This window comes from Cheilinus undulatus, linkage group 1 (assembly GCF_018320785.1).
Source record: "Cheilinus undulatus linkage group 1, ASM1832078v1, whole genome shotgun sequence".
Lineage (NCBI taxonomy): Eukaryota > Metazoa > Chordata > Actinopteri > Labriformes > Labridae > Cheilinus > Cheilinus undulatus.
Genome location: NC_054865.1, coordinates 9,689,217 through 9,707,129, shown reverse-complemented (window position 1 = coordinate 9,707,129; position 17,913 = coordinate 9,689,217). Strand labels below are relative to the sequence as shown.

Here is a 17,913-nt window from a genome sequence, read left to right as displayed (position 1 = left end):
GGCGATTCAGTGGCGAGCCAATAAATCGACAGCGAACGGAGATCAGGATCCACTCTGAGGACTACAGACATCTACTCACTTCACTTTGACACAGATAAGAACGTTCACCACAAAAACCTACCCGGGTAGTAGTAAGACAAACTTATACACACAACACAGGACTGAACTCTATCTTCTGATACAGAAGAACGGACACTCGTTGAAATTTTTGTTTTATTTTATTTTTGCGTGAAAGAGATCTATTTTTGTTTTTTCCTAATTCCATGCATTCCAAGCTTATAGTTGTTGGAAGAAATACATGATCACTGTTCAACTTCCAGTCAGAGTCCAACATTCGTGACCTAGAAGAATGTGGGTTGCTTTCTTCCATTGAGGTTAGGGGCGCTAAAAAAGCAGTAAACTGCACATCTTCCAATCACCAATACTTAATTAAATGAACTTTTTGAGTCACTCTGCTCAGGATTTAAATCATGAAGAAGTCTGCATAGCATTCATTGTTGCATCAGTAGTAATAATATCTAAAAAGACCCAAACTGCTTTGAAGTTTGAACTAGTAGGTTCAAAATTTCTACGTTAAATGGAGGTTTATTTTGAAGAAAGCATAGAAATTGCAGCAGAAAATACAATTTTAATCAAAATGTCAGGCTTTAGAAGAAAGTGGCCTGACAAAAGGCTGTCAAACCTGAGGCCTGTGTTCATAGAGAAATGATTTGGGCTTTGTTGAGGTCAGCCTTGCAATGTTATGGTTGAGCATGGAGTCCTTGACTTTCACTCAAACAGATTAGGGGATGGTTACTTGAAAGTCTTGGTGTGGTGTTGAAGTGTGCGGGGTGTAGAAAGGTTCATATTCTGTTTCACTGTTGAAGTGCATGTGTGTCGTAGTTGAAAGGGCTCTGACTTTACAGTTAAAAGCATAAAAAACTTCTTCAACACGGCACAGGGGTGCTGTGAATGTTGAGCCCTGTTATTAATCCATTTATCAGCCAGAGTGCAGGTGTGAGTTTCAGTCCGCTGGCATGCTACCGTTCTAATGGTTGTGAGGTTTGTGGCACCGTTACCTTGCTGTCAACGATGAGGTTGCGGATGCAGCCGGTGAAGTGTTTGTGCTGAAGCTGAGGGTAGATGTAAGGGATGTCCTCGTTCACCCCGCCGAGCTGCAGCACGTGGCTCATGTTTAGGTGTCTGAAACGAGGAGAGGGATAGACGATTAAAACAGCGACTGAGGGCAACAAGAGCTCGATGTTGAAACAGATACAAAAATACAGAGCAGCATGTCATCCAGACATTAAAACTAAGGATGTTTTCAGTTGAGACTGGGGCAAAATCTCAGCTGTAGTGACCTTTTTGTAACTGCTCCTTGAACTTTATAATCAATGTAACAGAAATTTAGATTTTCAACATTTCACACTGTTTTACAAACATGCCAGCTACAAAACATGCATTCGTACATTTTACAATGAGACTTTTACCACCTTATAAAAGTTAAGAAAAAAGTAATTGTAAAAATTCCAGCTCAAATTTTGTTGTCCATATCTTGGGATTCCCTAATTCTGCTGTTTGGCCAGTACACCCACAGTGACTATAATGACATTGTATTCAAATATGTGTACTTTAATATGGAGTACCCCCTCTTGCAGCTACAGCAGCCTCCACCCTTCTTGGAAGGCTTTCCACAAGATTTTGGAGTGTTTCGATGAGAATTTGTGCCCATTCATTCTGCCGAGCATGTATGAGGCCAGACACTGATGTTGGACAAGAAAGCCTGGTTCAAAATTTCTGTTTTGGTTCATCCCAAAGCTGCTTAATGGGGTTGAGGTTAGGGCTCTGTGTGGGCCAGTCAAGTGCTTCCACACCTTACTCATCAAACCATGTCTTTATAGGCCTTTCCTTTTGCACTGGGGTACAGAAATGTTTGAACAAAAAAGGGTCTTCCCCAAAGTGTTGCCACTAAGTTGGAAGCATAGCATTGGCCAAAATGTCTTGGTATGCTGAAGCATTAAGATTGGCCTTCAGTGGAGATAGAGGGTTTGAAAAACAGCCCCATACCATTATCCCTCCTCCACCAAACTTTGCAGTTGGCACAATGCAGTCAGGCAGGTATTGTTCCCCCAACATCCCCCAAACACATTTGACTGCCAAACAGAGAAGCGTGATTCTTCACTCTACAGTACAGGTTTCTACTGCCACAGTCCAGTGTTGGTGGCATTAACACCACTCTATGTAATGCTGAGCACACAAGTTGGTGATGTGAGGCTTGCATGCAACTGCTGGGCATGGATACCCATTCCACGAAGCTCTAGCTGCACATATTTTGTCCTTACATTAATGCCAGTGGAATTTCAGAACTCTTCAGCTATAGAACCAGCGCGCTGGCGACTTTTCCCATCATGTGCCTTTGCAGCCGTTGATCCAACACTGTGATTTTATATGGCACTCTGCTTTGTGGCTGAGATGCTTTTGCTCCTAAACGCTTCCACTTTCTAATAATTTCACTTACAGCTGTGATATATACATATACTATATATATACTGTGGAATATCCAGCAGGAATGAAATTTCGCAAACTATCTTCCTGCAAAGGTTGCATAACCACAGCTCGAAGTCACTGAGCTCTTCAGAACAACCCATTTTGTATCTCAAATGTTTGCAAATGCGTGGCTCGGTGTTTGAGTTATATACCTGCAGCAACAGGTCTGATTGAAACACCTGAATTTAATAATCAAAAGTTGTGGCCAAAGACTTTTTTTTCATGTAGCGTATTTTTTGCTACACCGCCTTTTTGTTTCATGGATGAATTCAAACGATGAGGTAGAAAAGCTGTTAAAAGTAGCCTTTCTGGTTTACTGTGCAAGCTACTTACAAAGCATTCTGGGATCAATTAAAGCAGTGGTTCCCCACCTTATTTTCCTTTAAACCAAACACCTTTGTATGAAATATTCATTAGTGTTTTATCACGATTTTATGATATATTTTTTTATATGTGCAAATCTAACTTCACAACCGCAGAGCAGTCAGGGCCTCACACCCCCCCTGAAATCTCTGGCACCCCTCTAAGGGGGCCTGGACCCCTGGTTGGGAACCAAGGAACCAAAGTGTCTGTTTTCTTTATGTTTTAAACTGTTTGTTTGAGAACCTCCTGGCAGCTAAATGCAAAATGAACAGCTATGGCACATTGAAAAAGTCAGTATGAAAAGTTTCTATGAAAAGGTGTGTTTGTGTTCATTCAGGTGTTGGTGTGTACCTGTCTGTGTTTGGTGTGACACCTGTCACTTCACAGGAGGAGTGGTCCTCTGTGGTCAACCAGCTGCCCAGTCCCTCCATCTCCATCACAGCTGCTCCTGAGCAGCGATCCAGAGTGAACTTCACCTCCTGGGGAGGACAGAAACACAAGAACATGTTGTATAGAAACGATCTTATCAGAGAAACCAAGAGCCCTAATAATGCCCTTCTTTTCCTGCATTATAATGAGAGTACCCCCTGCTGCTGTCAAGTGCTCTTTGTCTATTATTACTATAGCAGGAGCTGCCTTCTGACTCCCGTTTCTTTCATTAGGGCATATTACTCTGCTGCTGCCTGCTAGGTTTCCTGTTACTGCACAAACAAAAACACTCAGACTCTTCTTCTTAAACCACCATGTTCTAATAAGCATACACTGGTGTGTTTATGCAGAAAGAAAAGGGTGGTGAAGATGAAACCATGACAACATGTTACCAAGCAGCTGGAGTCACTAATTTCATCCAATATTTCAGTCTCATCAAACATGGCTATCAGAACTTTATAAGGTCTTTTAATAGTACAGAATCTGGTCCATCCGTTACCCTTCCACATTCTTATTTTCCTTCTTTTTTTTAGTCCCCATCACCATCACCATACTATGGCATATATAACACCATCACATACTATTAAGGCTGTATAAAGGGATGTTCTTATATTTTAATGTGGGGCTGTATGCAGTGATTGTAAACAGTATATTAGCCTTAGCAGATGCTGGTTAGCCCAGCCCCTATAAAAGCTGAAGGTAGTCTTCCAGTTTTTGGTGTGTTTGTAGCTCAGTCTGACTGTCATAGAGTTTCAGGACCCTCTGGCCCCAAATATCATTTCATCTTGTAGAATGGACAACAATCAACAACACGTCTGAGACACTTTCTGACCTCCTGGAAAGAGAGTATAGCCTGTTTGATTCTTGTCCTGCCTTCTACGATTTGTTTCATTTGATCAATGAAGCTGACCAAAAAGAGCACAGAGCACTCTGCACATGCATGAGTCACAAATGTAAACTAACCAAACGGCAACATAAGAGAAGAGGGATGAAGTTGGTGTTGTGAGATGCAACCATAACAGAAGCAAAGTCTATGGAGCTCTAAAAAAACACCTCTACCTTTATGATGTGTTGTCAAAGGACCACCATGATCGTAAAAAGGGAGATGTTGGGGAGAAAAAGCAGACACACCCTAGCAGCCAGGTTGGTAGCAGCCATTAGCATCAGCATAAGCATAAGTAAGTGAGTGATGCTACTTTCAGAGCTGTAGCATACAGAGTTGGGTTTGCTTGTACCGAATGCTGTCGCTAATGGCTGTCTCCACTGTGTTAACTAGAGCCACACATACAGAGTTGCGCTATGGGTGGGGTTTATTTGTGCTGAAAGCCCTCTAATGGCTGCCTCCACTGCTCTAAATACTCAGATATAGCTTCAGCATGGCCTCTGTTTCACCAGAACTGGGCCATATTTCTGTATGACCAAAGAATAAAAACAACCCTATAAGCTTTTCATGTTAGGAAAGATGTTTCACTCCTCTGCTGAGCTGCTTTGGCATGACTATGTGATAGTTGAGGGGCAAAGGTAACTTGTGTGAATGCTTGTGTACAGTGGCTGCTAATGGAGCGGTTAGCTCTGAATTAATCACAGCAGCACTTTGTCAAAACTGGACATTTCTTTATTAAAACAAGTGAAGACAACAACGCTAAAAGCTTTCTGCAACAGAAAGGGTGTTTTTGCTCTTCTGCCAACCTGCTTCAGCGTGAGTGTGATAGTTAAAGGGGGAAAGGGTTACTTGTGTGCTTGTAACGATGTTGGCTCAAATGTGTGCACAATCAAAATTTTCTGAGGCATTTTATTTATCCAGGAGGCCTCTTGTGTTTTTGTCAGTATTTTGCAGCGCAAGAGCACATAACCAGTAGCTAAAACCTGCTTTGCAAAAATGTGCCAAGAACACAGAGGCTTTTGGGCTAAAAAAAAAAAAAGCTCCAAAAGTTATAGCAATAGTGTGTTTGTTTGAGCCAACATTGTTTTGAGGCCCATTTTTTCCCCCCAAAATTGTGAAATTCTGTGGAGAAACTGTACCAATCTGTTATGATGTATAGCCTTGCTTCCTTACCAGTACAACCAGCAAGTCCTTCATAAAGGAGTAGGGCTTGCTGAAAACACTGGATGCCCATGCCCCTACCACTGGTACATACCTCATATGGACCAGCATGAAAAATGCTGAAATATCCCTTTAGCCAGCATCTCCAGTGGCTAACCTACAATTACCAGATAGTCTTTGCGTGCAGCAGTCCATCTGCACCACATGATCCAGGGCAAATTGCACCTTTTAATCAATCAGTCAGTCAGCGGGTTTCCACATTATGCACCACGATCCATCTCTCCACTCAAGATACAAGCCAAGTCTGTTTTCAGCAGAGCTGCTTCCTGTACACAGCAGAGCAGGATGACCCAAACAGGAAATCAGACACAGGAACACAAGCACTAAGCAGTACATTTCCAAATTAAACCAAGGTTCTTGAAAACAATCATTTATCATTAACATGATGCTCTGGACTAAATCCCATTTCAAAAATGGCCCAGGTGGGTGAGGAGCAAAACTGTGGCATGGGTGGAACACTGTGGACACAGAAACTCATGTCAAAAAACCTGAACTGTCCATTAAACTGTGAAGCCTCCGAATAAGGTCTGCATAAAATCCCAATGCAAGCATGTGCAATAGTGACACTGCAGGATGTGTAGTAAATAGTAAAACATGCTGCTGCTTTTTTTTGCTGCAGGATGCAAGAGGAAAAACTTGCCAGACTCTCATTTCCCATCACTTATCTACAAGAAAAGTCCATCTGATGTCACATTCAGGCAGCCGTTTACAGTCAGAGTCTGTGTATCCTTTCCCTGTAAACATGCACGCAATGTTGCAACTCTGGCAGACAATCTAGCCTGGTCCTGAATTTGGTGCAGTTCATATGGAGTTTTTCTGAACAGTACATAAGTTATGAAAGTGATTTTATGAAGGCATACTATCTTAACCAATCCGTACCAGATCTTTTTAAATGTATGATTATGTTTTTAAGATTTCTGCTGAGGCACTTCCGTTTGCTAATAAAGATTGTAGATGAGGAAAATACTATAAAAAGAACAGAGAATGGGGTTGAAGGGGGAGAACTCAGCCTCCGTATGCATTATTTAACTTCTTAGCTAAACCTGAGTCCCCTGTGCAGGAATGTTTTCCACTTCTGGTTTATATTAGACTTTAAAACCAGGAGGAATGTGCTGGGAATCAGCAGCTTATTAACTTTATTCACACCAGCTGTGCCAGCTGATTGCTCAGTAGCATAAATTAGCACTATCCCATCACATAAACAGGGTTTGTTTGCAGAATGAAATGTTAGCACAGACTGTATACACTAACAAAACTCTGCTTCCTTAAGCAACAATATGTAAATTCCCTCGCTTAAAACAGCCCCTAAGATGTTCTAGCAGTACAATAACTTTCACAGAGACAACGATGTTCACCCCAGAGCACAACAGCTGCCTTCTTTCAGCACTGCACTACCCAGATGTGGTAGTGGATACCCATTCTCTTGAGAGAAGTGCATATCGTTTTATGGCACTAGTTCACACACCAGCCATAGCTAAAAAGAAGCCAGTGAGCTCGACTCAGGGCTGTTTGAAAGAAAAGTTGAGTCTAGGACAAGATGACAGTAAAGGATGAAGCTAAGAAATGCAGTTAACAAGCAAGATGATAAAAACACAGGAATGAATGTGGAGTGAATGGGTGTAAATGGGTTAGCGCATAAAAAGTACTTTGATTGATCGGATGACTAGAAAAGTGCGATACAAGCTAAAGTCCATATACCATTTTGGGAGGCTAGGGACCCCTTACAGGGCAAAACATTTTCCAAGAACCCCCACATAATCCTCTCACTGATTAAACATGTTAACTGCCATTTGTACTCCTAGATGCTGCATTTTTTTTCCTAAGATAAATTTTTGGGCTTTCTATACCTTGATTGATAGTGGAGGACAGTGGATAGAATCAGAAACAGGGATGAGAGGGCTGGGGAGAGACATGCACCATGAACCTGGGTTGACCGTGTACATGGTGCGCTCCTTAAACCACATGGCCAACTGCGCCCCCCCTAGGGGCTGTGTTTTAAACTCTTCAACCTAAACACAATCTCTTTTCCAACTGAGTCTGACTTCTTACTTTTCGAGATCCTTTGAGCAGCCAAATAAGAAGCCCTCCGTGCTTTTTCTGGGATTGAGGTCAGGTTCACCATTCAGTGGATGTATTCCTCACCCTTTCGTCAGAAATTTTTTTTTGTCTTATCCTTAGACTCTGCATGTTTTGTTAGCAGATGACACTTTAGCTTGGCAGGCTTTATTGCTTCACATGAAGACACACAACACATTTTGGTCTTCCATCGCTGTTCTCAAGAAAACCAAACTCCAGATAGCTGTCATCATATTTAAAATCACTTTTTAAGATGCCAGCAGCGTTGCTCTTTATATCTGCACATCTAAGTGCACATAGTGGATTAAATAGGCTCGCACTGAACGGATATAGTTGTTTTCGAGGCGACAGGAGACTTTTATGCCTTTGCATCTCATCTTACTGACTCCAACTTGTGTTCATCCGTGAGTCATAACAGACATTTGTTGACTTAACTCTGATGATTTCCACCTTTAAAAGAAGAAAAATATGACCAAACTGCCACGCTGTGGAACAAAGTTTAGTTTTTTAAATTGGCGTAATAAAGCTGATACACTCTGTCCCATGTCCGGGCACGGTTGCATTCACATATCATTCAAACTGTGTTGCACCCGAGACCACCTCCCCAAGTGGGCCCTGGCCCAGTGCCAGGCACAATTCGTTTGCATTCACACTGACCAAAACGAACCAGATTTTGGGCTCAAGTGCACTGCTCAAGGGCCTCCAGTGTGAAAGCCACCATAAACTGTAGTGAGGTCAGATGGTCTACTATGTAGGGGATTTCTTGTGTTAATAAAATAAATGGGACACCATGTGCCATAACTGGTCTTTCAGGATGTCCTTCCAATGATGCAGCCCCTAAATTGGGACACAGCTTGAATCTGTAAAGTGTGCTGTTATCACACATAACAGCAACACTCTCAACCAGGTCACACAACCAGGTTGTACAAGCTCCTGCGTTCAAGTCAGGACAAATGAATAGATTCACAAGTGATTAAAAATAATACTGCCGTGATGCTGAATAATCCTCTTTGTAATCACAAGAGCCCCATCGCTTTATTGTGTTCATGTTATTCAAAATAAAGCTTTTGTATAACCCAAAGTCACGGTGCATTCATGTTATCACTTGGCTGCTCCACTGTGCTTATGCTTGTCGTCAGTGTGAACCTGACCTTAGAGCTGCTTCCTTTCTTTCATTCAAAACACATTTAAGGAATAAAGACACTGAACAAAACCAGTTTCTCTCAAAGTGATTGTGTTGCACTAAATTGGTTAGGAACACACATGCAGTTTCCACAGAGAAGAAAATGACCTTCATGAAAAAGGTTAGCTTGTACTTCAAAGAGTGTTAGAGTGTATTACATTCTTTTTTTAAATCCTGTGTGAAATAAAGACTAAGAACAGGATGCACCAAGAAAGCAGGTCTGCTGGTGGTAACCTAAAGTTTCCATTAGTAGTATGGAAGGTAGAGCCTTTCAGTTTCAGGCACCGCTTTGGCTGCAGTGATGTTTGTCTTTCTAGAACTTTGTCTCATCGTCACCCAGGACCACTCGATCTCAGTCAGAGATACCATCAGAGTCTTAGGCCGGCCACACACTAGACGATATTTTTTAAATCTGGAATGATTTTTAAACTGTGGGAGGCCACAGACTTCAGGACAAAAGATTTTTCATCTTTAACCCTCTGAACGCACACACTAGACGACTCAGCCAGAGTGTCAGATCACTGGAGACCACACACCTGCCGACCTGCCTACGACCTTGCGTGATCACATGACTTCAGAAAAAAACAAAACAAAAAAAAAACCACGGATGTCTGTCGATACCGTCTTGCTGTCTCTCCATAACAGGCTGGTCTGGCATGCGTTACAGCTGAAGCAAAAATCATAATACAAGGGAAAGACTTGGGATGAAATCATGGCTGAAATTAAGTTAAAGTTGTGTTCATGGTTGTGAGCGGTGAAAGTATGTATGATCTGGCTGTGATGCTACCCGGTCTGCTCACTCTCATTGGTTGTTGTTACGATTTAGGATTTTGGAGGCTATATTTGGAGCAGTAAAACAGTAAAAAAATCATTTTGTCACCACACACGTGCAGACTACTCAGACAACAGTCGTTTGTGATGAGGGATCGTCGTGGGAGACAAATATTGGCCCAAATCAGGGACAAGAGTGTGTGTATGTAGTGTGTCCTCTTCGTACTAAGATCCTTCTCAGTATGGCCAGGCGACCAGCTCTTGGAAGAGTACTGGTTAGGGATGGGAATGAAGAACCGATGCCAGTTGAGAACCGGTTCCAATTGGTTCAATCCACTGACATCATTAACATTTGATCAGTTCCCTTACCAATGCTTTACTTCCATGTGCCTCGAAAAACACAGTCTCATGAAAGGCAGTCAGTGAAGTGAGCAAGAACAGAGAAGTCAAGAAAGTAAACATGGCAGACAGTCACAAAACAGGCCAAAGCGGTTGACCACTTTGGCCTGTTTTTCTAAAAAAAAAAAAAGCCCTATCCCAGCTATCATTGGGCGAGAGGCAAGGTACACCCTGGACTGATCACCAAACAATGGTAGGACTGATATACAGAGACAGACAACCAGGCATGCTCACACTCACAAGTACGGTCAATTTAGAGTGATCAATTATCCTAATGAGCATGTCTTTGGTGGTGGGAAGAAGCTGAAGTACCGGGAAGTAACTTGACGTATTTTCTTAATACATTCACAAACTAAACAATGGTAGAAGTTGTCGTTTAACAGGAGAGGATGCATTTACAGGAGAGACCTGATGAAAGAGTCTGTGTAGAGAGAGAGAGAGAGAGAGAGAGAGAGATGCAGTGTGAGTAACCACTGTGCACTTATTGACTGATCACAGATGGCATCGATCTCCATAACTAGTTATCTTTGGGGTTAATTTACTTATGTGTGACACCCAGATAAGAATGTTTGGTCAATGTTGTATGGGCTACGTATTATTTTGATCATATGTATCATACAAACACCAGCCTGATGTGCAGAGAGAGAGAGAGAGAGATGCTCAAAGCGTGCCCCCCTTCGCTGCACCACAGTTCGAGTTTACTCCGTAGCACTTCCGTGTAGCGCTGGATGGGGCAGTGTCATGTGACTGCCTCTCACATAGTGTGCTTCTATGGTGCATTAATAAAAATTCACAAGGGGACAAACCCAAAATAACCGACACAGCAGGTTTATGTCAGTTATTGGCTCTAAATGTTGATTTGATTATTTTTCAATTAATTGCCCAGCACCAAAGTGTAGTGTAAATGTTCAAAACACATTTATTTCAGATATAGATTCATTCATAAACATGCTGATTTTTTTGTTGTTGTTCAAAATCAAACAATCTTCATTTCAAATTGCAGTGTGTGTATAAGATGTTTAAGTTATACATTGGCTTGAATTGTCAGTTAGGCCACAAGAATGACATAACACTCTGACATCTGTTATCATTAAAAGAAATGATTTCCAGCTGCTACAATAACCAACCTATTTCTTCATCATTACAGATGCTAATGTTAACATTAGAAGGACAATTATATTATGGTTCATGATTGCTCACTAATACCCAACATAATTTTTCTGTTACTACTGGCATGGATGAGCTACAACTATTTCTACCACATTGATCTCACTGTCGTTATTTTCACTGTAATGCAATACAAAATATGTTTTTGAGGTTTGTTGTTTACCACTTGGTTGAAATTTCAGTAATGAGGAACGTGTAGGAATATGAAATCAAGCTTAAAATCGTGAAAACTGAGGCAGTAATATTTGCTTTAGGATGCTCTAGGTGTATTGGCTGATTGCACTGAAACCATACCTACTCACAAGAGAGATCATCGTATTTAAAATTTAAAAAAGAAACAGAAATGTTACAACCTCAACAAAGGACTCCTTTGTCTACTTCACATGGCCTATCAGCTCTATGTCTGAGCCACCAGAGTTACAATCACATTCATACCAAAGGCCGATAGCTCATCCATACCAGGCCAGTTGTTTAGTGCTAAAAGTGATTTTCATGTTCTCATCCTGCATCTAAAGACTCAGGCTTCTTAACATTTAAATTTCTTAGTGTCACTGTTTTTAAAAGATGTCTGAGTTGTTAAGTTTCCATTGAAAACTATCAATTACTTCTTATTGGCATTTATAATAAAACCCCTCAATGAAAATTAAAAATGGAGACCTCTACTTAGATGAATGCTGCAGCAATTGAATGTGTCTATCAACAGATACTTACCTAACTTTAGCACAGTGGTGCTGTTAGAGAGCAGGGAATAACGTACTGCTTTGAGAGAGACAAAGCCACATCCCACTTATTTTAATCATTCAGGAAAAAGGGTGTTTGTCTCTGCTAAGCTGGATTTAAGTGACACTGGGACAACCATTCCAGCAATTAGCCTCATCCCTACAATTACGCAACACTGTGATATCTCCTCATACCAAATATGGTTTTGGCAGATGGCCTTTCAACATGAGTCTAGTTCTGCTCGAAGTTTCTGCCTGTTAAAACTGGAATGTTTCTTGCCAGTAAAACTTTGCTGAGTGTTGAGCACATGACAGATTAATGTTTGGTCTTTTTACATAATAAAACAAAAAAAGTACAGTCTGCACCTGTTTTATGTGTAAAGTGGCTTAAGAAAACATTTATTGTAAATTGGTGTCAAACAAATAAAGCTTGATTAACTCATTGATTTGACACTGTTTCTGAGTTACCATCTTAACAAAGCAATGGAAGTTTTAAATGAAAAGGCTTTTTTTTTATACTGCTATGAAAGCATTCACTTTTGGTAGATTTCTGACAAAAGTTCAACTTGGTTGTTTCTCTGAAGTGTTCTCATCCACATTCAGATGAGTTTCAAAACAGCAGAGAAGCAGCCTGTCCAGATGCTTCAAGGTGTCCTGTACCGAAAGAGAGACTGTGAAGCTTGAAGATTTCAGTCTGGGCTCTATCAAAGACTCTAAAAATAGGATCTCTTCTCCGACTGTCTCTCTGATATTCAAGGGGGGTAAGAAGTAAAAGATAGCAGTTATATGGGAGTCCTGGGGGTGAACAGCTCTAGGCGGTCCTTAGTCAAATGAAGATTAGCTTAATTTCACCCTAATTAAATTCCCTTGAAATGATCCAGGTTGGAAAATGTCATAAGAGGACTGCTGCTTCTATTATCTTCCCTTGTACCCTTAGTACAGATGGCTCTACAGCACTAAATCACCAGCTACCATCTTCCCCAATTTGCTCCCTAATAATAGTATATAATAGGCATGTTCAAAGCCTAATGGGTAATATTCAAAGCCTTTAACATGGGATAATGTAGGAACCTGTACTGTAAGTTTGCCTTTGGTTTAAATGAAGGCAAGCGGGGATTCTTTTTGATTCAACTCATCAACCACACCCCTATCAATGTGCAGCATGTTCAATCTGCTTTTTCAGATTAAATCAGATTGTGTTTTTGACCAAGCAACTAACCAAAGTGCACAATGGTGCCAGTGAAAATCTGCATTTCACAACAAAAAAAGCCAGACTTAATCATATGGATGTCGCACAAGTTGCAACCATATTTTTACTTACTAGATCATACCAGGAGCAGCGTTCTCCCTACTTTTGTGGACTTAGGGTACTTTCACACTAGGGGCCCAGTCCCGGATCCGAGTGAACTTCAGACTAAACTCTGGTTCGTTTTGGTAGTGTGAATGCAAACAAACCATGCCTGGGCACCGTGCCCAGGCCTACATGGGGAGGTGGTCTTGGGCGCAGTGCAAGAGGACTCTAGCTCAGTTTGGATGAGATGTGAATGCAACCAAATACAGGACAGAGCGCACAAGTTGGAGTTAGTGAGAGGAGGTGCAAAGGCAATAAAAGTCTCCTGTCACCTCAAAAACCACTGTATCTGTGCAGTGTGAGCCCATTTAATCCTCTGAGCTGCACGTAGATGTGCAGATACGAAGAGCAAAGATGCTGGCATCTTAAAAAGTGATTTTAAATCATCCATGGCTGCAGGATGGACTTTTTGCCGGGTCAAAACAAAAACAATCTTCACTCAGGTCATGACCCCAGTGGTTGCCATGGTAGCTTCTTCTTCACTCTACTCCTTGGCAGGGTTGTAAACCAGCTACGTGCATACCGCCACCTGCTGTTTCAGACTGAGTAAATACGCGAGTGTGCCCGCGCCCCATTCATTGTTGCTAGTATGAAAGCAAGCCAGCGGGGGAAGGGGGAGGGGGAGGAATCGCGCTGCAGCGCAGTTCGAAACAGCTGGGCCTAATGTGAAAGTGCCCTTAAGCTCAGGTTGAACTGAAATGAGACAGGATCCCCTACAGCATATAAACCCTTACGTCTGTGTCAGACTGGGTTCATGTTTGCTACATGTTTGCATGTCAGCTCCAGCTGCACCATAACAACTTTCATACCAGATGCAGACTCTATTACTGCTGTCCTCTCATAAGTTTAACCTCAATAAATCTCCCTACAAGTGACTCAACTCATCGTATCGCTAAACTGAGTTGGGATTTTCAGAATAAAAGTTTCTTCACAGAATTGCTAAATGAAGCTTTTACTTAAAAACGGAGAAAAACAGAAGTGAACTTAAACTGTGTTTATATTGCCTGTGACATATTCTACCAATTTGAAAACAGAAAGCTCAAGCAACAGTTGAAGTTTAGAGTACAAATTTTCTACCAACATGGACATACATATCAAGTGCATAAATTTCTGTTTTGGGCCGAGAGATGCTCTGCTCAACAGAAATAAGCAAACCTTATATCCTCTAGATTTTCAGAAAGTGAGACCTGCATATCCAGCTTGTGATATGTGATGAGCATGCAGGCTGTGTGAAAGCCCTGACTTGTTAATATGGATTCCAGTATGTTAAAACTGAGTCTTAGGGCCAATCGAATTTCTACCCCTTAACCCTTCCCCTTTGTCTACCCCTTCATCTTGCACCTTTAAACAGAGCGGTAAGGGGAAGGGGAGAAAACCTTCCCTAAAGAAACGAGACGCCACTTGATTGTTGTTTATCATCACACACTGCCAATAAATAGCTACATCATCAGAGGTGACAATAGAGCTTTGACCATCCCATTCATACTATAGCTCTCCATGTTAATATTCTATATATATTCATATAGTTAATAGCCCTAGTTTACATGTTTGCATACCAAAAATACAACAAATTCCCATCCCAAGTAGCTAAAGATCGAATATATGAGAAAACACAACTGTTGTATTTTCTATAATCCTTTATAAATGCAGAAATATTTACATTTATTTGCCTCCTTTGTAGTCCATTGTGTCATTTTGCAAGTAAATGCAGTGCATGGTGGAAAGCTTAACATACCCTTTGGTTTCAAGTGTGGTCCTGGAAAATTTTTGTTTCAAGGACTACGAAGCCCTTGGCCCTTGATTCAAAAGAGAATACGGGGATACCCCGTCACCTGGCGTGAACACTCAAAACCAGTATTTAAAAAGTTATGGGACTTTAAAAGACAAAAGAAAAATTATCAGAAATTAAAAGTCAAAGATTTTATCTATTGAACAGTAAACATTAATGACCTCTTCTCCATCTCTTTGGGACTAAGGAATTAAAACAATCATTCTGAGGTGAAAAGTCTTCAAAATATTTATGTTTTAACCAAAAAAGGCCTTGTACTTCAAGGAATTTGAGTCATTTTTTTTTAAAGTGCAGAGACTCTGAGGGACAACTTACAACCTCCCTGGGCCTGTTTCTCCCTTTTATGACTCCTTCAGGCTCTCTATTGCAGTTTCCAAGTCTGTGCACATGTGCTTTTCAGCAAAGCATGACATGACAACAGAAGGGTCTGCCATTGGTTGTCACCACCCAATGCATTCTGGGATAACAGAAAATAAATAAAGAGATAAACAGACAATATGGCATAGGGCTAAACGGCTAACTGCAGCAACTATTGAAAAATGGATTATAAATACATAAAAATATCCAAGACTGCCTTGTGAATTATTGGAAAGATGGCTGCTCATGAAGTGTACAAATGCTTTGAAAATGCTCACCAGCTGCTGCCATGTCTGTACAGACGTAAGAGACGTAACGTCAACCAAGAGAAGTGACATCCAGACAGTGTATTTTGCTTTTCAGAGGAAGATGATCGTGTCGTATGAATTTGATTTGTCCCTGATGTGATCTGTTTCAGGGGTCATAGTTACCTCCCTCATCAACCAGAATTCAAGCTGCGTGCAGCTCACAAATATTCATGACAAAAACATCTGCCAAACAAAGGCATGTTCAGAACCACCTGCTCTCTGCGTGAGCTGATCTCAAACTGCAGCCAAAGTTGTAGGAGGATGTTTGTGAGCACAAAGCCTCATCAAGCCAGGGATGATTGGCTGAATTTGTATTGTACTCAGCTGAAAAGTTGTTCCAAACTACATAAGGGTCTATAAAATGTTGAGGTATTCACAAAGCCAAAGCTGAGCTGAAATGCAGCAGTCTTCAGTTTATTTCCTTGCATAAGAAAATTTGTGAAATCTGACTTTTAGAATCCACTTGTCATTGAAATGTTGTTTTTAAAATTTGAGAATGTGGATGCATGAAAACATTTCTTAAACCAAAGACGAAATCAACACAAAAACAAGTTTTTTTTCTGCTTCTCCAGCTCAGCGAGAATATGCTTAGACATTAATTTTCCAGATAACAGTTGATGGGTGTTAAATAGGTGAAGCATCCCACCTTGCTGTTGCTGCGGACATCCAGTCGATGCCACCGCCTGTCTGCCACGTTCACGTTGCTTGGCAACTGTAGCACCACTGTTCCCGAGCCGTGGTTGATTTTCAAGGTGGGGGTCCCATCTATTAGCTCTAGATGAAGAGAAAGAGGGAGGGGGAGAAAAAGAAGACTGGTTATGCTCAGGATCACTCAGAGAACAACAGGTTTGAGTAAACTTGAGTGCCTCAGTTTATCTGAGAATCTGAAGATGACTGATATTTGCCTTTCAATCAATATATGTGCATTAAAATGTTAAAAAGTCCAAAGAATTGTCACGTATTACACAGCGTATACTTACAGTGTGGTGCATAAGTTTCCAAACTGCTAATGTAATCTCTACACATTAACTTCAATGAGGATTACTGCACACAGTCTGTCGTGATGTCAACAAACATCAGACAAAAGTTATTACATTCTATTTTCTGACTTACTCAAATGGGAAATTAAAAGTTAATGAAGTGGTTAAGACTGCTTGCACCATATGCAAGGAATTATGGGAATGCGTGTCTTCCAATCAGCATTGGTAATCCATCATCATGCATGCTGAAATCTGAAAAAAACTCCATGCAGAGGCTTAACACTCAACATCTCTGTGCTCTGCAAAGGCCGCAGTGGCAATATGGAGACAGCTTGTATTTAAACAAAGACACTATTCACAAATGTAGTTGTCTGCAAACCATAATGGATATACACCGCATTCTTTCTAGCTCATTACTATTCCCACATTCAGTAGCATACATATACTGTCCATATACTGTCCTTAGTCCACTCTACAGTTACAACCAAACACAAATGTTGAACTTTGATTAAATCATAGCATACATTTAAAAGTATTGATTAGGGCTGAACGATTTGGGAAGATAATCTAATTGTGTTTTTTCCCCCAGTGTTGCTATTGTGATTTGATATACAATAATTTTGAAAAATATCTAATTATGATGATTTTGACTCATTGAAAAATCGGACAAAATTGGTGTCTTTGGTGTCAAAGGCTCTGCTCTTTCACAAATGCCATCTATCAAAGGTTTACCAGATGGATGTGTGAAACAAATCCATCCAGCGTGTCAGGTTAAAGACAAGTTAGTTTGTTTCAAACAATGAGGTGTTTCTTTTGGATTTAGCTGTAACTACAGAAACTGGTTTTGCTTTGCACAAAACCCAGGGGCATTAATTAATCTGGAAATAAGTCTATTACTTTCCTTTCTTTGTGAAGTCAACAAACAAACTTAATTACACACAGTAACACAAAGACACACACAACAGGCCTTTTTTAATATGATGTTATGACATTGGACAATCAACTTTAGTACTTTTTAGCTTCAAATTTTCTCTGAACACGTCTCTGAGTCAGCCAGCCATCACAATAAGGACTAATTAACATCCCCATTAGTCCTGACTTCTTGTGCAGGTTTTAAAGAGGTGTACTAAAAGTAAAGTCTGGCTCAAACAAGAAATTTTGAAAGAAAATACAGCTGCAACTGTATGCAGTGACTTCATTAAAAATGCTTTAGTGATGTGGTTTTTAAATGAATGTCTGTGTCAAGACTGCAGTACGTCTCTGTTGGCTGTATTCAATTAAAAATTAATAATAGGCTGTCACAGTTCATGTCCAATAGCTCATTGTTCCTAAGTTTCCCCGCTGCCGCCTTGAAGCTACTTTCCCACACACCCACTGTCTGAATTAGAGAT

The 17,913-nt window shown here is 40.8% G+C and overlaps 1 protein-coding gene across 1 annotated transcript in view; it reads right to left on the bottom strand.

Moving 5' to 3' along the window:
• Positions 1–17,913, bottom strand: part of si:ch211-186j3.6 (neural-cadherin) — a 617,862-nt gene that overhangs the window by 119,040 nt on the left and 480,909 nt on the right. The window contains exons 28-30 of the mRNA XM_041792306.1: positions 16,189–16,316; positions 3,241–3,368; positions 1,059–1,182 (exon numbers count right to left, since the gene is read on the bottom strand). Of these exons, the coding sequence (XP_041648240.1) occupies positions 1,059–1,182; positions 3,241–3,368; positions 16,189–16,316 (380 nt within the window). The remainder of the gene's footprint in view (positions 1–1,058; positions 1,183–3,240; positions 3,369–16,188; positions 16,317–17,913) is intronic.